Source organism: Crocodylus porosus, unplaced genomic scaffold (genome assembly GCF_001723895.1).
Source record: "Crocodylus porosus isolate Cpor-Errol unplaced genomic scaffold, CroPor_comp1, whole genome shotgun sequence".
Classification (NCBI taxonomy): domain Eukaryota; kingdom Metazoa; phylum Chordata; order Crocodylia; family Crocodylidae; genus Crocodylus; species Crocodylus porosus.
In genome coordinates this window covers 47,137,955-47,164,652 of record NW_017728906.1, presented here as the reverse complement: position 1 = coordinate 47,164,652, position 26,698 = coordinate 47,137,955, and the positions used below count along the sequence as shown (strand labels likewise).

The window sequence follows — 26,698 nt, the reverse complement described above, 5'->3', positions numbered from 1 at the left end:
TAAGAAAAATATAGCACTTGACATTATTTTCTATTGCCTGTATTCAGGGAAGAGATTTATGATTTTTGTTTAAATTTTAGCTTTTAATTTTTTTAAGGAGAAGAAGAAAATAAGGAGTGGTCAGTTTACAAGTAACTCTGTAATTAAACAATTGTTGCACTGCACATACAAGTTGACATCTAACAGGAAGTTTAATGAGACCTCTTTATTGAGGTGAAGTTAAGTTCCTGTAATTTGGATTGCTATAAAGAATATATTAAAACACCATTTTAGAACATCACTACTGAAATAAAAGTGAGAAAACTGAGAATTCTTGTTGCTCTGTAACAGCCATGGTTTAAAAGTAGATATGACAATATTTTTAATGAGTCTTCCAAGACAACGGATGGCATTGTACGTTCTACCACTAAGAAAATATTTGAGGGACTAAATGGTACAGCAGTGATTACAGAGCATTGCACTTCTAGATTGCTCACAATTGATCCAGGCAAGCAATAACTGAAGATCAAGACCAGATATCTTAAGGCTCTTCTGTGGCACGTATCAAGTATCATGGCAGTTTCTACCCAATTCTTTATAGACAAGTACCCACACTACAAAATAATCCTTTGTTGGCTACCTCAGCCAAGAACACTGTTACACACTCTCACCACTACCTGGAGCCTCTGCAAATTAGTCAGTTTAGAGGCACATTGATAATGTGAAGGCTTGCATAGATGCTCATTTCCCTGCATTTATTCTGTGGATAAACAAAGCGTTTCAGTCTTCAGTGTTGCCAACCTGGTATCATTTGCAAATGCCAAAGAACTTTTGACTTACCTTTCATAATTTAGTTTCTATGACTCTTTCCACATTATTCCAGACAATAGGGCTATGATTTCCACAAGAAGAAGGGTATCTATAGAGACCCAATCAGATTTTGTCATCCCTAAGGCAGGGAACTGATGACCAAGATATCAGAAGGCTTGTCCTTCAACAGCAGAAGTATCTGAACGATGTATAAGGAAACAACTGGAACAAATAATTTTTAGGAAAAATATGTGAGGTACTAACAATCACCATCTGACCTCTCACAACAGTGTAATATGAAATATGTTTTAAATTAAGAAATTTCAGAAAGAGAGAGATGTCTAGAATAATGTGGAAGGAATCATACAAACTGGACCAGACATGTTATACTTTACTACCTCTACTTCCTTTCCGCATTATTCCAGACAATAGAGACTCTTAAAGCAGGTATAAGAGAAGGATGAGTACATAAAGAAAAAAAGATACTAAGTTTTAGTAGAGACTCTTGCCTGAAAACTGTATTTTGGAAGATGCAGCATCAGTCAACTGGAACCCTGGACTGTAGCATCCAGAAAACACATAAAGACTGTACTGTGTTTAGATAAAACAACTGATGGCTAGGCTTCTTTGTCCACAAACCTACTATAAAAGAAGTAGACTGTACCTTAACTTGCTCTTTTCAAACCTTTGTTTACCTATTCAAACTTTTGTTTACCTATACAAGTCTCCTCTATTCTTCCTCAACCCAGTTACATACAGAACAGAACTTCTGACCGATGGCAAAACCCAAGTGTCATTTGAAAGAAAGTCTAATTAGACCAGCAAAGTGTTGAAAATTCTTAAATAAATGTATTCCATCTAATTTATTTAGTCTTCTTATCTTAAAAAGAGATGACATATTATCTACTGGTTTAGGTGCAAAGAAGAAAAATGTAGAAATAAATGCAGGAACTATTCACAATAGCAGCTTTTCCTCAAAAGAAAAAAGAAGTGGCTTGCTGCAAGATTCAAACACTAAGTAAACCACTAAAAGTCTAGGCTAGATGAAAAGAAAACAATCCAACATGTCTATTGTTAATTTGGGCCATTTAATAAGAAAACTACTGATTGCAGACAAAGTTTTAGATTTCTGGATTCCTTCAACATGTACAATGTTATGTCATTTTTGTCAGAACTATAGACTGCTGGCTGGTGAAGTGCTAAAGGAACTGATAGTTGTGTAATGCACTGTGCACTGAACATAAGTATATTCTTCAGCAAGATGATGAAGCTGAATTTTTTGATCTCTAAGGATATTATAGGATTCTGGAGGAATATTTCTTGGGTAATTAATATTTAGCAGCAAGATCAACAATGAATTGGAATGGTATAATGATTCTTATGAATGCCGGTTTTCACAACCCATGTAGCCAATGTAGAATCACAAAAACTTTTGTGTAGAAACTTTGTTTTTGTTTACTGTGCTAACTGAAAATTGGGGTCAATTAAATGGCTAATTAAAAAGAACAACCCTTTTTGGATTGAATGAGTCTGTTCCTTCAAAATTCTCCTCTGACTGAAAAACCTGGAGACTTAACAGCTGACAAGAATGTCACCTGATCTACACAGTCTTGCTCAAAAAGTATCCTGAAAATCCATGTACAGTCTTCATGTTGAAAACCTCTTCTAGAAAGGAGGCACAGATCACAAAGATGGAAGGAGGCACAAATCACAAAGATGGAAGGAGGCACAGATCACAAAGATGGAAGATGACATCTTTGAAGTCATCAATTTGTTGTATTCCAAGTCTTCCTTGTTGCCTCCTACTCTGCAAATATGCTGGACTGTTTTCTATTTTATAAAGCAGTTCCTCTATAAAACCAGCCTTCTGATCATAATGGATGATGATCCTCATATACATTCTAAACTATGAAAACTTTGTGTTTAATGACTCACTGTGGATTAGTCAAATGATCTATTTTGGGGGTGAGATTCTCAAATTTGACCACTTGACCCAAGAGAACAGGAACTCTTTACTACATGAATGAGGATGACTGGAAGTTGGTATTTCTTTAGAATCATTTAAATTAATCTAAATGACAATTGCCCCTTGTTCCTTTATGCTCAGCACCATGGCTTACAGACACATACAATGGAACATACAGTTATTTCCACAGTTATTTTCTTTCCAAGTACAAAATGAGTTATGGCTGTATTCAAGAGATTTCTGCAGTGGAAATGGTCACATTCGTAAAAATAATCTTGGGTGACCTATTACTTGATGAATAAACTGTGAATGTGTGTATCTATACATTCTTGATAATTAATCTTTATTAACCTGAAAGAATGAAGTAGCTGGTTAATGAAGTTTCCTCGAGATGATGAGAATCGGATTCTAATTGAAGAAGTAAAGAATTTCTTGGATTGACCTGAACAACTTCCTGAAATTGATTCTACTATCTTGAATGGTAGAATTACAGGACTATTTTTGCTACTCTTGGAAAGTAACAATATTTTTCTTTTGATACTAGGTAAAGATAAAAGATCTTAATAGAGTAGACATTATTTCTTAAATGAAACACTTAATACTAGGTACACTAGCTATTCTCCAGTTGTGTTTTCCTGGTGCATGTTCAGTTTTTGACTTGCTAGGTACAACTACATTAATAAAAATTGTCACATATCCTGAAGGATTTTTACAGAAAATCCTGTATATCTATAGGAAATACTGAAAGTACTACATAATTGTTGTCACAGTGCATTAACTTTCCATGTGGACATGACTATTCCAAAACAGCAGCACCGGTTCCTATTAACTTTTACCACTTTCAAAAATCACATAAGGAAATTCAGGAAAAGTAGGGGTGCACTGATAAAGATTTTTTGGGCCAATCCTGATGGCCAATTATTGACCAGCCATGTTGGCCAATTATTGACCAACCATATTGGCCAATACTAATCTGATTGCCGATATGCAGCCCAGCAGCATGGAGAACAGCATACGGCTGCTAAGTCTGTTGGGGGGAAGGGGTGTGGTGGAAAGCAGAGTGAGGCCCCCATGGTGAGTGAGGGTGTGGGGCTGGGGCAGGTACTGTACAGCTGGGGTGGGGCAGGATGCAGGGCGGAGCCAGTGCCTCTTCTGGGGGCTGAGGGGTTGGCTCCTGCTGCTGTGTGCACCCTGGGGGAGGCATGGGGGGCATATGCCCCCCAGATCTGTACGTGGGGTGAGAGTGGGCTTCCCACTGCATGCTTGGGGCCAGGGCTGCATTGGGATCTTCCCAGCAGGGCTGGGCTGGGGCTGTGCTCAGGTTGGTTGGAGCAGGACAGGCGGCAGCACTGGGAGGGAGATTACGGGCACTATAACCACCCCAAAATTCACCATATCCCCCCACTAAGCACAGACCTGGTGCAGCCCCTGGCCCTGAATGCCAGTGGGCAACCTGCCATCACCCTATGCACATATCCAGAGGCCACTTGCCCCCTATACCCTCCTTGGGGTGTGCAGTGGTGGGAGCCACCTTCCCTCCCTGCCCGCCCCCCCGCCTGAGCAGTGCCTGCCCCTGCCTCTGCCTCAGCCCCACCCACTCCTTCACTGTGGGGGCCTTGATCTGCTCTGCCATGCCTCTTCCTTTACCCTCTCCCTCCCCCCCATAGACTTACCAGTTGGACCATCTGTTCATGCTACGCTCCTGGCCACATGCATGCTGCAGATGTATGCATGCACATAGTATTTATCAATCACATTAATTGGCTACATCAGCCAAAAAAGTCAATTGCCAATAATGTCAATTCTGCTTTTATTGGTGCCAATATGATACGGAACGATGCATCAGTGCACCTCCAAGAAAAAAATGCCAATTCTGGAATAAGAGCATCTACATGGCAGGGGAGAGTGGACTGTAATGACAGAAGTATAACATACTAGAAGACCTGTATGTATATACTAGAAGAGCTGTGTGGTTAATTCAGTGTTAAGGTTGTTATTTTAACTTAAAAAATAAAACTGGAACTAGTTTCATGTTGTTCAGAAATTCCTTGCCCTTCTATAAGATCTGTTTTTGTAATTCGTGCAGGAGAGACCTAACAGAGAAGTAATGCTGAATGACATTTTTTCACTTACAGAATAAAATTTGTTAGCAATACAAAATAGAAGAAGAATGCTGACATCTTGCTGATGCAAGTAAGCAGTCTGCTCTGCAGAGTTTACAGTCTAGTTCAAGCAGACAACACGGTTCTGACCAACAATGTATATATTTAATGATAAGATGTTGAGAAAACTGATAAATCTTAGGACTACTACAGAATTTATCCTTCCAAAGTGTTGTGAATAAAAATGTGCTTTCAGGACAGATCCTGGAGGAGAAAAGGATGGTTTGCCAGATATCAGGAATAAGGAACAGCCTAGAAGAGATCATGAGAATGAGAGAAGAAGCATTTGGTAAGAAGAGAAATTTGGGTGGAGAAGCAGAAACAAGATCTGATACAATATATAAGCAGGACTGGGTTAATCTGCAAAGGGGTGGAGTAGGGGGAGAGGTTGGGAAATAAAGAGGTGCATGTCAAATGTGAAGGCAAAGGAGACCACAAAATAACTAGAAATGAGAAGCAAGATGGTACAAGTTGACACAAAGTTTATTCTGGAAGCAGCATTTTCGACTGATATGTAGCAGAGGAGATAATCAAGATATGAAGAAAAAATTTAGCAATGGGGGTTAAATAGAAAGGACAGATGCTACAAAAAGACCCACCAACAGTATTTAGAGATTGTCTATGTAAAACAGAGGAGAAAAGAACGATATTAAGGTTGACCCAGAGTTTTGATGCCTAATAGATAAGTTGGAAAATAGAACTGTAAATGGTGATGAACAAGGGAAGGGAAACAGCAGCTTTGGGAGAAACTCAGTTTTTGTTAGGTTCAGCTTAAAGTCGTGGTGAGACATCTAGGTGGAAACGTGAAAGGAAGTCAGATGTGCAAAACCAGCTGCACGGTGATGGCAGCTGAAAGAGGAGAAATACCATAAAGGCACTTGGAAAACGAATAGAGAGAAGGAAAAACAAATGAAGAACCAGCTCTAAAGATATACTGAAAAAGGAGGAAAGAAGGGATGCAGAAGAAGCTGCTAAAAAGAGGAAAATCAGGACAGCACAAAGACATGAAATTCCTGGGAGAAATATGAATAATCTCCTCATTCAAAACAATGGCTAGATGACAAGGGTAAGTATAGAGAAAAGGACCTTGGACATGTCCACAAAAGACTAAAAGTTGTTGGTATTCTTAGACTGGTATCAGTGGAGTAAATGGAAATCAGATCCATTAAAAAATTCAAGGAGAAAAAACTGAAGCAGCAGTTTGTTAAACTTGGAGGGAAGGGGGAATTGCTCCCCTATTGAGGAAGGAAAATCCATGGCATCAATCCCCTAACTTGGTAATAAAGTCATTAAAAACAGACTGGGTCTTCATCTGTGTAGACTGAATAAAGCATAACCCTATTGTCTGGAACAATATGGAAGGTAGCTAGAGGAAATAAAATTCACAGAAAGATGTAAATATATTCTGTTAATGAATATACATACGTATCAAGATATAGGTATTTTATGCAATACTCATACCATATTATTACAATTTATAAGAAGGTTTCACAAGTTATACCTAATGTGATCACACCATCTAATAGCATAGAGTATCCAGTTAAAAAAAAAACGTACTTGTTACAATGCCACAACACATTAAGGCTGCTTTCGTTACCTTCAATTCAGTTTCCTTGGCTTTAGTTTTCAAGGCCAGTTTTAGTTCTTTATGTCTGTCAACTGTGGTGAAAGGACCATATTAAAGTATTTCTGAATTTTTCAGTTATACTCCGACCAAGTCAGTTTAACTTCAATTCAGTCGTTTTAAGGGAATTTCATTTGTTTTAACTTACATAAAAATGTAGCATATACTATTGACAAATTATCAATTTAGATTGATCATGTATATATTATAAACCTCATGAAATTCTTTTAATGCAAGAATTATGCGCCAAGATGTTTGCAAATTTTTTAATTTTATAGGGCATGCTCCTCTTGGAAATGTACAATATTTTTCTTGTACTATAGTATATAGTGTAGATTGTAGTATTGAAGGCAAAATACAAGATAAATTTCTTACCTCCAGCAACTAGTCCAGACTCCCCTAATTGAATAGCTACCCCAAAACCACCAAGCTTTACAGGTGCTGAGTTTTCCTTTGAGGCAAGTAGTACACAGTGTGGCTGAAAAGAGAAACCCACCAGACATAAGATTATAATACAAAACTACTTGCTTAAAGACTGAACATATCTTTTTAATAGAGCAAAAAGAAACTTAAGTTTCTATCTTTTGAGTGGAGTTCCACATTGGCATCTTTTCACTTCTTCATTTGAAACTTTTACTTCGGTATGATATAAGCTCCTCACCCCTTACTGCCTTCCCTCTGGACATGTCCTCACAGGGCACAGCCTCTGCTCAAGTCTTGTCAGTACTCACAGAGACCACAACTTGAAGCCACTGTGACATAGAAAATAAGGACTTTATGAGCCTTTGGCAGTTCCTCTTTATCTCTTCTTTCTTTTTTTACCTCCACCTTTCCCCCTCAAGAACATTGTACAATAGGGTGCCGTTCCATCTTATCAATCAGAGGATCCTACTCAGATATGTTATCTGTGAGACCTTCAGAAATGGTATAATACATTCTTCTTGAGCTCCTTACATTATCAACAACTTCCACTCACAAAAGAGAAGACAACTGCCCCTATAATACTCTACAGTGACATAGTGTGGAAACGAACTTGTTCAGGCCTTAAAACAGGATTCTCGGCATGGTAGCTTGTGCTTCTGCTTTTCCACGATTCATGCGATCAGTCACAGACACAAAATACAGCAATTAATAATATTACATAACTATTTTAGGAGATGTGACTTAGGCTGGAAAAAAGTCTAGAATGCATCCGACTAAGATAGGCTGCATACCACAATGAACCCCGAGAGAACTTGCATCTGCTCACAGTTGTCAGATCAGTCATATTAGAGTGTCTAAAAGGACAATTTGCCAACTATATATATATTTGGAGAATAATTTGCTGCATGTTACAAAACTGAAAGCTATCAATAAGCAATGCCTCCATCTCCCTCACAAGCCAGGTATTTAAAGTAGCTAGGAAGCATGAATCCGCTGCCTTAAGTCCTGGACTTGGTCCAAGTACTAACCATACTTTTAGAAAAGACTGGAACTTGTATCCCATCAAACTGACAGGCTTAAAGTTAATTCCAATGATAGGAACCTGCTGAAACCTCTGGCACACAAGAAACAAGAGCGTTGAATACAAGGATGCTATTTGTAACAAAGCCATTTAGTACTATTACTGCCTTTTAATAAATGAAGTACATACATGGTTGTAAAGAATTCTCCTTGAATGTGGAAAAGAAGCTCTACAAACCTTCTTCATGAATGGCAAACCAAACAATGGCCACGAGAGACTCCATGTTGGTCAGATACGTGAGGATTAATTACATGTTCAACATTATTTCATCTTGAAGGCTCTCTGTGATAAAGGCCAACAGTGCCACATGAGTTTTAACTATATTAAAATAATCTAATTCTGGGTCATATTAAAGAAAACCTCATGTCAGAAGGTTATAAAAAAGCCATCTACCCCCATGCCTACTCAGTTCCTAAAAAAAGTCACCTGTTTTTCTATCCTATATTTCCTAATCTCTTAATTATGGGTATGAATTGGTGCTCAAATCTATGGCATGAATGTTTTTATCAATACATAATGGAAAATGCTCCAAATATTATATTTTAAGTGCCAGGATAAATGAACCAGCTTCATTCACCTACAGAAACAGTGAATGAATTTGTTTGGTTTAGTCAGGGTGTTCTCCAAACTGAACTGGAACAGGGGAATGAATATTTTGTGTTAACCTCCTGGTTTCCCAATTCAGGAGTTAGCCAGGGGCTAGTTAAGGACATAATACAATTCAGAGCACCATGAGGAATGCTGCAAGTTATGCCTGATACCTATGCTCCAGCCAGTGAGGTCTGCTGGAATGCCATGCACTCTTTAATATCTGGATACAGAGCTCCTGAGCTGGAGGAATCCAGCTGACTGAGTCCCATTTTGGCCCAGAAAAAAGCAGATGTATTGGCCTGAGAATTTAAGCGGCTTTCTCAAAAACAGTGCATTCATCTTATGAGTTTTTATTATTATTATTTTCAAAATCTTGGGGGGGGGGGGGGAAGAGGTGGAATTAACAGTGCCTGCCTGACAGAAGACAACCCCCAAATGAGTCTGGCTGAAAGCTGAAGACTCCACAGGCAGACTTTATTCTCAACATATAAATATACAAAGATTTTTAACACATGGTTCTCATTTCAAACAGGTTAATGTGCTTGACAAATCTAAATGATATTCATGAACAGACCTGTAACTTAGGCTTGTATATATGGGTACTGCCTGACTCCTTTTTTAATCTTTTGTGACCTACTTGGAACACTGTTTTCCATTCCATCTGGTATTCTCTCTAGAAAAGCATAACCTTGTATGCAACTTTCTATGTAAGCCTACAATTGCTTTGCGTAAGACACTGCCATTTGTGGTGATAATGACTTTACTTCCTCAATCATTGTTTTGCCTGCAGACAACACCTATGCAAATGTATTTCAGAAAGAGACAGTTAACCATGTTAGAATGGGCATATTTCAGGAAATAAAAGAGTGGGTTTAACTGAAACATTTGTTGGTTTTTGACAAAGATGGGATATTCTGAAGACTGATGTGGTACTGGAGCTTTTGATCACCAGAATTTGAGGCCAAAACTTTCAGCATAGTAGCAAAAACACAGTTTTCCAATAGAAATCCACTGAAAGGTTTCAGGTAAAAGCCAACATGTCCAGTTATTTAATTAAGACTTAGATTAAATCAATTAAGATTCAGCAAAAAATAGAATTAACATTTCTAATGGAAGCTAATGGCTGGCAATGTGTAACTGCACCCTCTCCAAAAAAAAGAGAAAAGAAGAATTAAAGAAAAGAGCTTGCTGCAACAACATACAGGGGAAGTTATAACTAGCTGACATAGCTGATTCTTATCACTTATACGAGAAGCTTTGGCCAGTTTCTGTTTAAGACATGCAACGTTCTTCCTCCTTTCTTTCAAAAGCTGGTTTGGAAAACATCAGTGGAAGAGGGGCTTAGTAAACAGACTGTGAGTATTTTCCTTTTAATTACAGTTAAAAGTAAAACAAATTTCCTTTGAAAAATAGAATGTAAAACTACTACTGACCACTAAGTTAAAAAATTAAATCACAATCTTAAAATGTTAAGTAGATTATGTCTAACTGGTTCCTGGAGAAAATATTTACCCTGGCAGATGAGAAACATTTTGCTTCTAAAGCCTTTTACACTTCAACTTCCATACTGCTTCTTCACTTTAATTGTATCATTGTGTAAAATGTGTAACTTAACACAGTGGAATGTTGTCTTTAAAACACTTTTGAAGAAAATACCCTTTTAATTGAATCAAACATATTTTAGAATAATATGAGGCTCACAGCTGTGAGCCCTTGTAATGCTGTGCAGCAATATCACAGACATACAGTAGAAGTGTAATTTAGGTAAGAATATTGACAAGTTGTGTACAGTTATTTACAGTACATTCCCAAATACCATCATAAAATCATTCAGTGTGGTATACTAAAATATTTCAGCTCTTCTACTACAGTATTCTAAATCTTCTGAGCATGCAACTCTACGGATTACCTCTTGTTAGTATTAGGATTTTCCCCCTTTATTCTACTATGGACCTCCTTCTGTGTGATATTATATGGTAAAAAGTTTGCTATAGGTTGGAATTAGGAATCTCCCCCCCATTCGATTTTCTATTTGAAATATTAGAGTAATGTACAAAGAAAACAAGTTTTAAGCTTATAGGAAGCTGAGATCTTGCTTCAAAAGAAGCAAAATGAACTTGTCATTTAAGCTGTATGTAAACCAGCATTTCACATTTTCATATTTTGACAAATGCATTCCTGTGAGGTGGCAAATAAAGTAGGTTCCTCAAGGAAGAGTAGTGTTGAAGCTGATAGCTAACAGACTGAGTAGTACCATTTCCAAAATATGTAGAATATGTACCTACAAGTCAAGTATACAAATACAAAACTTAGCCTATGCACATATTTAAAGAATCACACACTTCTACTGTTGTTCTGCTCTTTTGGAGAACATTTATATTCAGTAATTTCCTTTAAAAGACCTTTAAAAATGATATATTAAATCTGGACAAATATTTTTCACCAAAATATCTTTATATGCTTAAAGGTAAGTGAAAGCCAACCAAAAAAACTAAGTCAGGGCCAATTCTATGCTGTCTCTACTTGCGGCTTCCTACTTTCCCTCACTAAAGTTTTAAGTAACCTGCTATTTCTCACATCTTCATTTTTTCTGACCATGCTAATATGGTTTTAACCTAGTATTAGTTCCCACTCCTATAACTTTTATTATAAAGGTAATGTTAACAATTGTTAAATATATATGCAGAATGATACAAATTATTAAAAAAAAATTACATTATACTGAAAACATCTATTGTTGCTTACAGTTACAAAGCAAATACAAATATCCTCAAAGTATAAATAAAACTATAACTACTATTACTTTCTAAGCTTTGAAACAATAAGCGACTTGCATGCAAGAGATGTTGGGTGCTGTATTTGAAACTGATATTGCTAGCTTCAGTGTTGGTCATTGTTCTGGTAGATTTCAATTTACCTCCATCACACTGCAGCTTCTGGTACAAAGTAATTTAATTGTGAAAGATTCCCAAAATCTCTCACACATGAAGGCTCTGTCCTCCTGAACCTCGGGGAAATGCACAACACCTGTAACTCAAGTTAGGAATTGGGTCTTGATGTCAAAGGGACTACTCATCAAAATAGTATAAATTAGCATTAGACAGTACTACAGGTTGCACAAATTTTATAATCAGCCTTATTTTGACAGAATCACTTTGATGCGAATTATATACTCACTGCACATTTCAAGTTCTTATCACAAACTGGTGCCGTTATACCCTATTTTTAGTGTCTATCTTTCAAATTATCTGAGAATTAGGAGAATGCCACAGAAAACTTAACTGCTCTGAACAAGTGGTAGCCAGAAGAAGAAAATGGGGTTGAGAAGTATGCTCTAAAAGTTAAAAATGGCATAACTAAGTTCACTCACAGCAGACTGGAGAAAAATGGATTAAAGGCTTAAGAATGGTGTTCAACAAAGTATTCAGCAATACACTGATACTTTATCTCTATATCTAAAAGCTGCTTTTTAGGAGTGTAGGAGCCAATGTATGATGCTTGGTTGCAAATCCACAATCTCACCCTGAACAGTACGAATAGAAACTGAATTGCATCAAAGCACCTACTCAGATGTTTAAGATAAACAGACCTCTTCTTGAGAAGAGGGTATAGAGAAATAGGTTTTTCATGTTTTTTAATCGAAAGCTTTTTGAAATTTTTGCATGATATGGTAACCACCAGTTTAAAAGTGGATGACCCCCCCCACACATTTTCAGTGATTAGTTTATAATACTGTTTATTATTTAGTGTGGAGTAGAACACTGTAAAATGCAACAATGTTTCAAGAGAGCATGACTGGGCATATTTTACGAAAATGTCATTTTATATATTTTTAAAAGAAAAGTAGGAAGAACTTATCAGCAAAAATCAGAACCATTCCATGCATAAAACAAAATCATTCTTAGATCATTGAGTACAGATTCTATCCTCTTATATTCCAACTGCACCAAATAGCCTATGATTTTTCACATACAGTAATATATGTTTCACTACTGTATGTGGGAGCATTTATCTGCATCTCAACAAGTGAGACTGAGCCAATGTAACTATGTATTATGATGATGACCCCAAACTCACAGGTTAAACTTCTAGTTTTTCATGTTTTAGGTTTTTTCACTAGCTAAATAGTACAGTAATTTCTCTTTACATTTAATTAATGTGTAAAGTGCTACCTTTAACAGAAACACAGGTTTTATAGACACTTAGCTTTTTCTGGGAGAGCTGCTTCTCTCCCAGGCAAAACCATGAGTGTACAGATTTTCAGGCTTTTTCTCCTAGAGTAAAAATGGCTGCTCCAGGAAAAAAACAACTAGGGAACAACTAGGATTAAAATCACTCCCAGGAGTGCTTTTTCCAGGACAGCAAATGTCTGCACATGCTGTAGCTCCTCTCAGAAGAGAACGCAGCCCTCCAGCATCCCCAACCCCACCCTAGGGAGCAAGTGTGTTGCTTGTTGGACTGCACTGCTCCAGCAAGGAACAAAATACACATCTTTCACAGTCCCCACACTGTGCTGTGCAGGGAAACATAGGCTGATCATGGGCAGTCTGGGTCAGCCATTCAGAGCTGCCCTATGTACTGCTAACATCTGTCACCAGGCAGACTAAGAGAACCTACAGAGCATATTTAGATGTGTGCAAAGCTCTCGTACCTCCCTGAGGCACACAGTGTCAACACTGTAAGTTCTTCACTTTTCAGGGCCTCAACATTCAAATGTCAGTACCCATAGGTCTGGGTAAGATTTTCTACCAGGAGAAAAAATCGTTGAGAATTCTCCCAAATTGTTTGAATATATGTATGCAGCCACACTGGCAACACTTTTGGACAAAATTTAAAAACAAACAAATAAAACACTGCTTTTCTTATGTTGTTTGAAAATAACTTTTTACAGGAGAGAACCAAGACAACTCAGACCTACAGCTATATCTTTAAAAAGTAATTATAACATAAATTTATGCACAATTGTTTTAAGTTATAATCTGCTTTTTTGGTGGGAGACTAAAAAGGGAAAAAAATGCAAGTGTCTCAAATTATAAAGCTGCAGGCAATTTTTTTTCTAGCATACCTGGTCCCTGTGGTACTTAACAGATAAAAAATAATAAATTATAAATAATTTATTAACTGCTGCTTTTACACAGGTTAAATAGCTTGGTTTAAGACTATGCCTAGCACTGTGTTATAAAAGGTAACTGCGCATATGAAAAAGAATTTCTGATGAATTTTTTTTCCATCCACATAGAACTAAGTACGAAAATTGTGGCTGATGATGGATGTGACCTCATCTGGCTTCCCAAACTCTTCTGGAGACTTCTGGAGTAATCCAAGTGAGCTGACGAAAAAATTTTCTTCAGAAACCCAAAACGTTACTATCTGTCTTATAAATGAAGACTCCTTGTCTTCTACCATAATATTTTCATACTCCATTATCTTTGTCATTGGATTGGCTGGCAATAGTATAGCTTTGTTTGCTTTTTTGTGTGTTCATTCCAAAAGGAATTCTATCCAGATTTACTTGATAAATGTAGCCATTGCAGACCTTCTGCTGATCTTCTGCCTGCCCTTCCGGATATTATATCATATTAATAAAAACACATGGACATTGGGACAGATGTTCTGCAGGACTGTAGGAACCTTGTTTTATATGAATATGTACATCAGTATAGTATTACTGGGACTAATTAGTATGGACCGCTATGTGAAAATCAAAAAGTCTATTCGACGTCCTACAGTGTTAACAACTAAACGAAGCATGTGTATTTGTTGCATAGTATGGGCAATTGCAGTAACAGGATTTATAGTAATAGTTGCCCAGCCTATTATGAAGGAAGATCACAATTCTACTCTGTGCTTTCATTACAGAGATAAACAAAAAAAAAAAATAGAAGCAAGTATAAATTATATTGTTGTAATAATCTTTTGGATAGTTTTCTTTCTACTAATACTTTCATATGTTAAAATTGCTAAGATCCTCCTGAAAATTTCCAAGAAAAGAGCACACTTTCCCAATGCTGGAAAGTATGCCATCACGGCAAGGAATTCCTTCATTGTACTCATCATTTTTACCTTTTGTTTTGTTCCTTTTCATGCATTTCGATTTGTCTACGTTACATCACAATTGCAAAATACATCTTGTTTTTGGAAAGAGATCATTCACAAATGCAATGAGATTATGCTTATATTCTCATCTTTTAACAGCTGCCTTGATCCTATTATGTATTTCCTAATGTCCAGCAGTGTCCGTAAGACTGTATTCCAACTTATTTGTAGAAGAATTCATAGCGACTCGAGCGGGACAGATAGTACTTCAGAAATGAAACTGGGACAATCTACTCTAGAAGCAACGACCAGCATTACTCCCCATTCAGGCTTTTTAAAAAAAAGGTCCCTGATCTGATCACTTAAACAAAAGGAAGACAACAACTTAATAAAATCCCCTGAAGAACTATTCAGTCAGTCTAAATCACAAATGTTTAACGGACCAGACGCAGCAATTTAAGAAGTGGCATTACTGTCTCCTTCTCCCTTTCCTTTTGTTAAAATATAGAAGGTCCCAGATCTCTTAACTGAAAAATGAAACTTAACTTCTTGCAGTTTAAACACTTCATTAAAACCCTTCACCTCTCCTAGGATTAATTTCTAGCAATGGACTTTCAGGGACAATTTTTCAAACTCTGGACTCAATTTGTGGGTGCAAAAAACTTCACAGATACAAACATTAAGTGTACATTAAGTAGCTCTATTATTTACATGTTTTTAGAAACCACAGAATAAACTTTATACATGCCAAATGCTTTTTTTCTGTTTGACATAAACCGACTTAACCCCTATATTTAATATTTCATAAATCTGTCTTTGAAGAATAATATATTTTAGAAGGCTTTAAACATTAGTTTCTTGGCTGTTTTTATTGAACTAATCCTTTCGCAGCAAGATATTTAATAATCTGTTACGAATATAACTCAGGAGGTAAAAACCGTGAAGGCATGACAATGAATCTTAGTTTCAGACTAAACTCAATGTCTTGAATGTTTTAACTTAGGTAAATAATAATATTTAAGACAGCTTCTTATACTTGGTTCCTTAAGGATTATGACAATAATGCACTGTAAATATAATTTTTTGAATATATATCCATCTCTTGGCTCAAGATTGTAAGCTCTTCGGAGCAGAGATCATTTTTATGTTCTGGTTCTGACTAGATCTCCTAGGCAATACCATAAAACTAATAATACAAAATAAATCTCTTCACACCTAGACACCTGGTATACCTAGAGCTATTTCTTAGCCAGTAACAAACAGTCACATGATGTCCTTCCCTCCCCCACCATGTTTTGAGCCAACAAGAAATTGTACCCTTCTTTTAGAAACCCTCAGAAATGTTAAGATGTAAATTTCTACACTGAATCAGAAATAACCAAAACAAGTTAAAAATGAAACTGTAAGATATTCTGTAACATTTTAAGATTCTCAGTATTCCATTTATACCAGAGGCTTATTATAGGATTGCAATCCACAAAAAAGGGGTAAAGATCACAAAGTTATGATTTTGGGATATCTTCAGTGAAACGAGCAGTGGCATGAGAACTAACAAGGGTTCGATTTGTTTACCTTCAACAGAAAGCTGAAACCCAAGTGAAAGACTGGTTTTCTAAAATAAAACAAAACAAAATGCTGTGATCTGAATTTTGGTAAATCCATCAGTAATTTCATTATTGCAATATTTTGGTAGAAAAGTAAGTTATCACTAGGAACTCAAGACAAGATGAATGTGTTTATTTGGTTTTGAAGGTGCATCTTGCTTTGATTCTTGTTTTACAGTATAGCAGCTGTTGCATTACTATTCAGGCAGCTGAGGAATTTAATGGCTCACTGTTCTTTACTGCATAAGCGTTAATGATCATCTCTCATCTTCAAGAGCCCTGATGTTCCATTAATCAAGTTAACCTTTCTCAGGGCAATTTTGCTGCCTGGTAGCTTTCTCCTGGTTTCTCTCCTCCTATTTCACAGCCTTGGAAACTTTTCAGATCTTTTCAGAATCAGAGATCTATCCAGGAAGACCAGCCCCCTGTAGCAGCTAGGGTTTCAGCTTTAGTTATGCTGGAAAAGGAGGGCAAGTAAGATAAATATCAGACTCTGTCCCTGCTCTATGGAGCCATAACTCTGGACAAAAAAATCTAACTTTCTTCATTCTGCCTTTCAAAAACAAGGTGCATATTATATTCCACGGCATGTTGTGTGTGAGAAAATACCGTATTCATGAAAGTTGCTGCTATTACTATAGATATGCAGAATAGGTTTAAACCCCACAGACAGCAAGGCCACAGCAGATTGTTCATGCTGACATATCAAAACACATTATTTAATACATCTTGATGGTAATGATTTTTTTCAAAAGTGATGCAGTTTGAATTTTTCTACTATGGTATACTCAAAGATGCTATAAACTAAGAAGAGAAGGTGAAACAAATCTGAGCTTAACTTCATGCAAAGTAGCATTGTTTGTTGATATTGATTTTAGGTATAATTTTACTTGTTTTGTTTCCCCTTCACCCAGATAGGAATGAACCAACAACACTTGCTTCCCAGAAAAGTGGTCTAACATGCAGGTTATGGGCTAGGCATTACTCAGAACATTTCCCATACTGCTTCTTGAAGCCGGTCCACTGGGCAGCTAGGCAGGAATGACATGTGGGGCAAGTGGGTCAAGAACAAGCTTGTGCAAGGATAGCTAGAGTAAGATGGATGTTGCACCTGGGCTCCAGTCTTGACCTCAACAAGGGAGAACTATTCCACAGCTGTCTGTGGAAGTGCATATTAAATACACGGTGTAGAAAAAACAGAAGGGCCAGAACCAGAAGACAGGGCCTCCTCCTAACAACTACCTTTCAAAAGGTAATTTTAAAGGTATTTTCTGATGCCCATGTTTGTTACATTGGCCCAATTTGTATATGTGAAAACACAGCAGTGTTGTGAAATGAAAATTTAGCCAAAACACCAGGTTTATTTTGTTTATAAAGTACTAGATAAGAAGAGACTTGCCAAGTGGTTCATCCAAAAGAGGCCAAAATATGATGAAGCCTGCTACAGTACATACCATTCTACCCTTACATCAGGATGAATGGCGTACTGATTTTGACTGAACTGCCATAGGATTTAAAATACAACTTCACATAACAGGGTCAGAGTTGCCAGGCTGTACCATTCTTACTGACTGTACAACTGTACAATTCTAATTTTGATGGGACTAGAGCAGGAGTAGCACAATCTTTGACATAAGAGTGAGCTCATTATGATTAGGAAGACACAAGGGGAGATCTTACACATATCATGCAGCTCTTTTGTTGAATTCAATGAATAATTCCTGTAGATAGGCCAGGTACAGTATCAAGTCATATTTCCTTCTATTTTACAAATATGCATATGTATCTTCATACCATGCTGTATATATCCTACTTGCACAAAACGTACTATAGTTTAAATATATATTACTTCTGCTCACGGAAGACAATAAGGGAATATTTAGGTAAGTTACATTCTGGACCTGCTTTGAAGACATTCTAAAGAAATGCAAACGATAAATTTAAGAACACCAGACCTAAGAAATAAAAGTCAGTATTGAGTGACAAGGATATGGATATATTTTTGGTTCTGGTAAGCAATTTTTGTTCTCATACTCAGCTTAATTGTAATTCTGGTTTTAACTTGCAAATCTGTACATTTCCTGGAAGAAGTTAAAATGTAGTTAATGTGGTGACTCAAAATTAGAAGTGAATAACTAACTTCCCCAAATAGTCACAAAAACACAAAAAAGGAAATGCAGTCTTTCACCACTGTTTTCAATAACAAAGATGAATAAAGGCCAGATCACTTTTGGTTAGGGATAATTCCAGCAAGAAATCCTTAGCCTAAGACTCTCTCAGAAGCCATACACAGAGGGCTGTGTGTTGTACGGTGTGAAAGGGCTTTCCAGAAACATTCTTTAAGTCCCATTAGGCCAAAGTAACTTTTTTGCCTACCCCCCCTTCAGGGAACCATGGTTGTTTAGGAACAGTGAATACAGCATCTGTGTAGGGGATTGGACTAAATGACCCTCAAAGTCCTTTCCAATCCTATAATGATTGTGCTCCAACTTTAAAATTATATATATAATGATAAGAATATACTGAACCCTTTGCATCAGCTAAAACAAAGAATGGTTTCTTTATGATATCAGTTAGGTTACAAAACGTCAATTTAAATGTTTCATGCTTTAATGAAAGAAGAAAAAAAAATCTTCCATAAAAATTCAAAAAAGAAAAAAAATTACAATGCACAAGAACATACTGAAATGTCTGGTAAAAAATTCTGGATACTTCTGCCTGAGACACCAAATCAAGCTCTTATTTTCAAGCAATCCCTGTTAGGAATGCAAATGATGCTGATCAGTAGGGAAACAAAATCAGGAGACAAAAACCTGCCTGTAGCCAGCAGAATTTACCCTGTCGTATGGATTTCTTTTTCTTTTTTTTAAGTGACTAAAAAAAAAAAAAAGAAACTTTTCAGGCAAAATTATTAGAAAGAGCTATTGCAAATCAATATATTTAAATTGATAACTGAAGTGAAATTGTGGCATAACAGAATGCAGTAAAAGCTTTCTTTTCTGACTACCTCCATCAAGTACAGTTTACATAGGAAAACTCATCCCAGAAGGGAGAGTAATCATGACCTACATTTTTTAATCCTCAGCCCATATTGTGAAATGGGACACTCTGGAGGCAACCTGAGGAATTTCACTAGAAAAATTCAAACTGTATTTAGTTGCATGCGATCTGGAGCCCAAGTGTAAACGCGATGACAAATTTTACTAGTACAAAGAGATAGCAAAGTCCTGTTGGGTTAAAATTTGCAAATGCCCGACAGAAGTTAACTTGTTCATCTTCTACATCTTTATTGTACAGACAGCCCTGGACATGTGAATAATTTGTTTTACTTACAGATTTTGTAATAACTACATAATGTGTTATAAAGTTATGACTGCAATATGTACACGTGTCTATGTATTATTAGAGACAGTACAAGGGCAACCAAGCTTTACTGCAAACAATTACAATTCATTGATTAATATAACAACTTTCATTCTAGACATAAAATTTAGCCAAGGCCACAATGATAGCTGTAAAATTTACAGTAAATAAGTTACTTATGTGCATCAACAGAGCACGGTCTATTCATTTCAGGCCCTAAGCCAACAATGAATGTAATTACATACTTCTGTCCATCCCCATTCAGCAATGCACTAATCTTCAATGGCAGTTAACAGGGGTTTATGTATTTTGCTGAATCAGCCTCCCTCACAGGCTTCTATATTACTAATAGAAAGAAAATTACCATTTTGCTTTCCATTGTTTTTAAACGAACACTCATAACACAACTCATAACATTCTACATTGAATTACTCACATCAATGCTACACGACTTCCCTTTTGGAAGCAGAATCAGGGTTGGAAGTTCACAGCAATATCCTTATCGTAAGATTACTAAACTAATCGCCCTACAGTTACAGGACATTATGAAATTAAATATGAAATTTAAATAGGTTTGAAATTATTGTAAATTTTTCACATGTAGTACGTAGTAAAAGCACATAACAGGATAGGCTAAACGCAGGTTTAGAATAGGCTATCAAGCCAAAATCTGCGTTTCCCCTTTGAACTCCCTTCTTTTGGGGGTTTTATGTTGTGTTAATTTTTACTTTTAAATTTAATCATGCAATTATATGGAATAAACGAATCTACTGGAGTAGGCATTAGCCTAATCTGCAATTATCCTGTCTATGCAAACAATTTTTCATTTTGTTATACAATACTTGGCATTGCCCCACAATCTCCATTTTTGTCAATCTTTTTGCTATCATTATCCCATAAAAATTAAGGTGACTGCACACGCATCAAATTATGTAATGAAAACAATTATACAAATCTTGTTTTCATTGCATGTTTACTTTGTCTGAAAATGAACGCTATAGGCACACACAAATGTGCTTATTTCTTGCCTATTTCTCTTTTTCTGTCACTAATCATTTCTCAAATTTTAATTTATTGTGGGCTTTGGGGGGAAGAAGGCAGAGGGGGCATGGGAAGCAAAGCAGTAGTTCTTTTACTTTTCAAAGCATCTACTTTAACTTGTTCATCTTCTCTTAAGATATTATACCTGTGCTTCTGCAATTTATGCAAACAACATGTAGCTGCCCTCTGTAGACAACCCACAGAAAAGAAGTCTAACTACATCTGTCTACCTGTCTATAGTATTAATGAACTGCACATAGAATTCTGCTCAGTTTTAGATGGTAACAGTAAATTTTAAGTATTTGAAAGAGGCAATCTGTATTATAAAATAAATACTTGAAAAGGGCTTAACTAGAAGAACAAAAACATAATGGACAAACAGATCTTTTTAAAATTGCCCTTACAGGAAAAAAATGTTTATGCCAAATGTCAGTGCAGAATTACTGTGGTACCTAAGTAACTAACACACACAAACAAAAAGGTGCAGGGGCAGAGCATTCTGTCCCAGGAAACTTAACGTTTCTAATGGCATGGCGTACACCACAGTAGCAGGAAGTCCCAGCAGGTACATTTCTGAGCACACTCCACATCTGGTTTTGCTTGCATGCTCCAAACCTCTAAGGTTACTCTGGGGATATCCCAGAGGTTGTCCTCATGTACATCAGAAGCAGAGGTCTTAAGAACAAAGACCTGCCCCCAAAGTACCTTCACCATTGTATTGCCAAGTGCGGAGCATGTGAGCAGAAACAAGTGGCCAGGATGTTGCTATCATAGCCTAACTGGCTATCCAACTGTAGAAAGAAAAAACATGAACAAAAATAAAACAATTCAACAAGTCAGGCAAGTTTGGAGCATCTATGTAAACCAGGGGTGAACAAAATACAGCCGTGGTCTGCATGGAGCCTGATAACCGATTGGATCTGGCCCGTGGGCAAGTGTCCACCAACTGATTGGAACTGGACTAGGGCTGCCCCTGCAGCCCAGCACATGTGCACAGCTTCCCAGCAGGGATGCTCCCAGTGTGGCTGCAGCTGCCTAGGTATTCCTTGGCTCACCCCGAGTCTAGAGTCTCCTCCTCCCTCTGCCCCTGCTGCACCACTCCAGATTAGGGGGAGCTGCAGCCTGGTGGCTCCGGACATGCTTGTGGGGATCCAGCTTGCTCCAGGCTGCCTTTCACCTATCCTACCAGCCCAGTGGGATGTGCAGGAGGTCTAGTAGGTGGAAGGAAGCCAGGAGCTGAATCTCTGTAGCTCTGCACGCTGGGGCAGGAGCTGTCCAGATGCACCCCCCCCCCCCCCCCCCCAATGCCTAGAGCAGCACAGCAGGGACAGGAGCAACCACTGGAGGCAGACAGAGCCAAGCAGGACCCTGGGAGCTGCAGCAGCAGCACTGGGAGCAGCCCCACTAGGAAAGTTGTGTGTGCTGGCTGGGGCTGTGGCTGGCAGGTGTGGGTTGGAGCATAGCATGGGCTGCTCCAGGCAGGAATGGGCAGGGCTAAGCTCTGTGGGGTAGCAGTGGCAGTGGAGAGGGGCTGCAGGGCAGCCCAGATGCAAGCTCCTTGCAGCTGCAGCAATAAGGGCCTGGCAGTGATAAGGGGGAGCCGGCTACTTTTTCCCTGCACTCAGCTGCATCTTCTGCCTGGCTGATGCAGATCCTCATCATGGTGGGTGGGCCCAGAGCAGGCACAGGGTGGGCTAGGGTTGGGGGCTGTGTGGGTGGGTTCTAGCTGGCCTGGAGCTGGTGTGCTCCAGTTGGGGTGAGTCTGGATTGGGTGTGGGGCAGGCCAGGGCTGTGTGCTCAGCTGCTGCTGGGCACTGGTGGTTGTGAGCTGCCGTATGGTGCGTGGGCTCTGGGCTGTTGCGTAGGGAGTGGTGTGTGTGGAGGGGGTTGCTGATTAACCCACACCATATCCCTGAAAACTGCCTATGTGGCCCGTGGGCCCAAATAATTGCCCACCTCTGTGTTAGTCAGTTTGGTTCCATTACACAATTTATGGAAATTAAAGCTTACTAATTATTCACCTCAGAAAGCAATAATTTTCTGATTTTCTCCAAGTATAACTTAATATATTGAAAGAAAAGGATAAAAGGATAAAACTCCACATCTGACTCAGTTTTTTTTTGTGGTATTTAGCTTAGGCTGTACTTGCTTCTTTCCTAGACCTGAAGAAGAGCACTTTGTGCTCAAAAATTTGTCTACCATCTTCCCCAGCTCTATCATTGATTCGATAAAAGATATCACCCCGAAAACAATCTTTTCAGTTTTTAAAGGACCATCATAAAGACAAATTATATAAGACTGCTTTTTATTATGGAACCGATTGCACTGTTATAAACCATTGGTGTAGGATTTTCATAAAATACTTGGATTCGTCCCATCTGTAATTCACCCTGAAGGTAAAAATGAGCAAAGTTAGCTTTAAAAAAATCCCATACTTTAACACATTAATTTAAAAAAAATGACAGTCTACAGAAAACACTGGCTATCTGCAGAGGATGACGTCAGTATAAGAGGTGGGCATTCAGCTACACAGTAAGCTTTCCTCTATATTTAACAGGGCCCAGGCAGAAGCCCCACAGTTCTAAACAAATTGTCAATGGGCATTGGGACAGATGTGGGATTTTGAGAAGGGGAGTGTGGCAGAGACAGCTCACTGATGTGGGAGCTGCAACTGGGGGCATGGACCAGAGTTCTTGATGTGTGCACCCTGCCATGGGAGGCTGACCTATGGCAGAGGCAGCCTTAGTGCAACAGCTTGGTCAGAGGACAACCCACAGAGGAGGAAACCGAGAAGCAGACTGGGTCAGGGAAAGGCATTGGAGTGGGACGTAGGGAGGATGCAGGGCTAATTTGTGGCATACCTGCCAGAGAAGATGGCCACTACTGCACTATGCAGTTGAAGGGTCGTGCAACTGCACCAAATGGCAATATGTAATTCTTTTGTTTGTACATAAAACCCAATCCCCTCTATAAACATGGAAGCTATTGTGACCCAAGATTCCTAAGAACTACAAAGGCAGTTTAGAATAACTGACATACATGAGGTATAATTGGAGAAAGTTGCAAACCTGCAAAAAATAAAAAGGGTATCCTAGAACACATGCATTGGTACTGCCCTGACTACTGATGGGATGCACACTGTTTATATGAAGAAATTATCTAGATGTTAGAAAGGGAAGAAGAGCCAATCATAAGGAAAACTGTGGTGCTAGGCTAAATTTAGAATAATTAAAATACCTCTATTAATCATTCAAGTCCCGTTTCAAAATCTGAACTTCTCTAGTATGTACTGAGGATTCCATTGGTATGATTTCAGGCACAGAAGCAGTTACACTGAGTCTAAAGAATGATTTTAAAACCTGAAAAGCCTGCTGCTCCTAAATGAAATATGGGACAGCTATTAATAGAAAACTAATTATCCTTTCCCATTTTTGGCCATGTTAATAGAAATTCTATTCTATACCATGTCCACAAGTTCATATAAACTTTGTTCCTAGATTTCTACATAATTTTTATACCTGGAGAATTTCAGTATTACTCAATTTATTGTAAACTGCCAGTTTGATTAAAAAAAAAGTCTTCCTCTCTTTGGGTCTTTTCTCCTAGTGTTTTCTCTCTGGAATCATATTTCCAGAATATGTCCATTCTTGTACCTCAGATTTCTAATTTATTACCATAGTTACCTGAATCCAAGGTGACTCTGAATTTAAGACAGCCCTCCAATAATTAGATTCTATACATGGAAATATATAAATTTATTATAATTTTCCATGTATAGAATCTAATTATAGGATGCTCATCTTAAATTCATGTTCTTCCTCCGCCCCTGTACTGGAGCAGAGAGGCAGAAGGTTTGAGTAAACATGGCGTCTTAGGAAGCTGAAGTGCTTTGATATTCCATTCGCTTTTTGTAACAAGCACTCCTAGAAATTTTAGGAAATACTATTATATAATATTTAATTAATGCAAAAATATTCTTAACCAAAGAGATGATTTAAGCATGTTACAAAAAGAGGTGCATAAAATTAAAAGCAAGTAAATAAAATACTAGCATATTTTACTGTCTACTTCTACTCAGTATACATACCAGTACTAAGACTAATCAAAAACATTTGGGAACAGTAAAACATTCACACAACTCCATCCAAATTATAAGCACTAACAGAAGTTATACTCTATCAACCCATTCTCCATAGCAGGTTTCCTTCTTTCCACTCAATTTAATTAGGATGACAGTAAGTCTTCATAAAAGCACAGCTTTCAAGAACAAAGTGAAGCCTTTTCAATAATATGGCTGAGTAATAAAATAATTAACTGGATCACAGGGTGACTGCTACCCAGAGAACAGTGTGTTTTGAGATTTTTCACAGCATAAATTTAAAGGGCATAAAGCAGAAGCAGGTATATACAGTAGCCATTTCAAAGTATTTATACTTAGGATCGTAGCAGTTTTTTTTGTACTACTGAGAAGTTATACACTTCCTCTTCCCCACAAACCCACTTACCACCGCACTAACTGTTATCATCAAAGCCAGTGACATTTTTATTCGTCTTAAACAATTCTTTTGCAGAGCCATAGTTCAACTAGATCGTCACAAATCTCTCTTCTGGAAGAAAACTTGTCCTGGGCAGGTTTCTGGATTCTTCATATGCAGATTTATTCTTAGACAGGACCACAGTGAATTTCTCCTAGGTGATTTGCAATCCTAGAACACCAAACTGGTTGCAAATTGTCTCCGCAGATTTGTCAACGACTGGCTGCTCTGACATTACATATTCATCTGGTAACTCAGGTAAGGATAGACTGTAATCTCAAGTGAGCTCTAATGACAACCAATTCGCTTTGGGAAAACTCTTGGAGATGTAGATAAGCCCAAAGGCATGACTTCACAGTTTTTACCATTCCATGTTAAATATCTGAAAAGTTCTTGGTATAGCATTTGATTATGTATGTCATGGAGGCAGCAACCATTGTACCAATCTTGGGGAAGAGAGAATGAGAATGATGTTTTCCAATACAAATCAGCAGAAAATTATCAGATAAGATTACTCTCCATATTTCCATACCCTAACTATATTATCATACTGCTGTTCTCCTCCAGCCTTCCTAACCCCACATGCCTCCTTGTTCATTTCCTTAGAGGGAGATATATTTTATTTAAACATAAAACTCTGTGGGTGAGACTACATCTTCTTATTTATACAATAAATTGAAGACAGTGGACTGTAAACATAAACGTAAGTTCCGAGAACTGTTAAGTAGTAAAGATGGATTGCTTTTTTTAAATTTTGTACTTTCTTAGTTTTAAGCAACACCCTCTCTCCCCTGATTCCCCTGCTTGCAGAAGTAAATAAATAGGAAACTTTGTAGACTACGATTCTGAAAAGGAAATCTCAGACGGAAACACTCAGCTCTACAGGGGATTGTACTTAAAAGTTTCATAGGTAAACTTGATTGTTCATTCCTTGTTTGTTTCATCTGAACAAATTCACAAACAATCACAATTAAACATTAATCTATAGGTTACTTAAATGTAATAATTATACTGGGAATACTTAATAAAGACCGAAGAATTTAACTTATCTTCTTTAAAACTTCCAGATAGGATTAATAGGCACTAAAGTGTAACAGCTACACAAAAGTTACTTTCATTTCTGAGCTGTCAGGGCTGTATAAGGTTTTTGCACTGTTTAAATTTTAAACAAAAATTCTGAACCTTTTGTGGTCTAAATCTGGGTTACTATAAATTTCTTTTGTAACTGTAAGAGTTATGCAGAACCATCTCTCCTCTGCATCTAATCATATTCTCTAATAGATTTAGAAAAAAGATTTTTATCTTCTAACGTTCATCCGTTTAATATGTTTCCCCATAAGCTTGTTACATGAATTAAAGCTCCAATCCTTCATCAAGGGGAACCTAGTTAAATTTCCTTTTCACTTTTACAGTAGCAGGATGAAATGTGCAGAGACACCCTGAGCACACCACTGCCTTGGACTTGAGTATAAGAAGTGGTGGA

At 37.6% G+C, this 26,698-nt stretch overlaps 3 protein-coding genes across 15 annotated transcripts in view; 2 read left to right on the top strand and 1 right to left on the bottom strand.

Annotated features, from left to right (window-relative positions):
- The window catches only part of CASK (calcium/calmodulin dependent serine protein kinase), a 387,068-nt gene that overhangs the window by 156,442 nt on the left and 203,928 nt on the right, over nucleotides 1-26,698 (bottom strand). For 11 of the 13 annotated variants that reach the window (XM_019529070.1, XM_019529074.1, XM_019529076.1 and 8 more), the window contains exon 6: nucleotides 6,917-7,019. In XM_019529070.1, the coding sequence (XP_019384615.1) occupies nucleotides 6,917-7,019 (103 nt within the window). Of the gene's footprint in view, nucleotides 1-819; nucleotides 890-6,916; nucleotides 7,020-14,172; nucleotides 14,176-22,585; nucleotides 22,591-26,698 lie in introns of those variants that run through there. The other 2 variants (XM_019529081.1, XM_019529083.1) reach the window with 2 other exon arrangements.
- Nucleotides 9,492-16,078, top strand: GPR34 (G protein-coupled receptor 34). The gene is made up of 2 exons (XM_019529084.1): nucleotides 9,492-9,991; nucleotides 13,876-16,078. Exon 2 carries the CDS (start codon nucleotides 13,900-13,902, stop codon nucleotides 15,028-15,030), a length of 1,131 nt encoding a protein of 376 aa, XP_019384629.1. The 5' UTR covers nucleotides 9,492-9,991; nucleotides 13,876-13,899; the 3' UTR covers nucleotides 15,031-16,078.
- The window catches only part of GPR82 (G protein-coupled receptor 82), a 4,228-nt gene continuing 2,339 nt past the window's right edge, over nucleotides 24,810-26,698 (top strand). Inside the window, exon 1 of the mRNA XM_019529085.1 lies at nucleotides 24,810-26,125. The gene's annotated coding sequence lies outside the window, so the exon portion shown is untranslated. The remainder of the gene's footprint in view (nucleotides 26,126-26,698) is intronic.

Bases quoted from the DNA above. Each gene is read 5' to 3' on its own strand.
- GPR34 (XM_019529084.1), top strand. From the start codon at position 13,900: ATGATGGATGTGACCTCATCTGGCTTCCCAAACTCTTCTGGAGACTTC.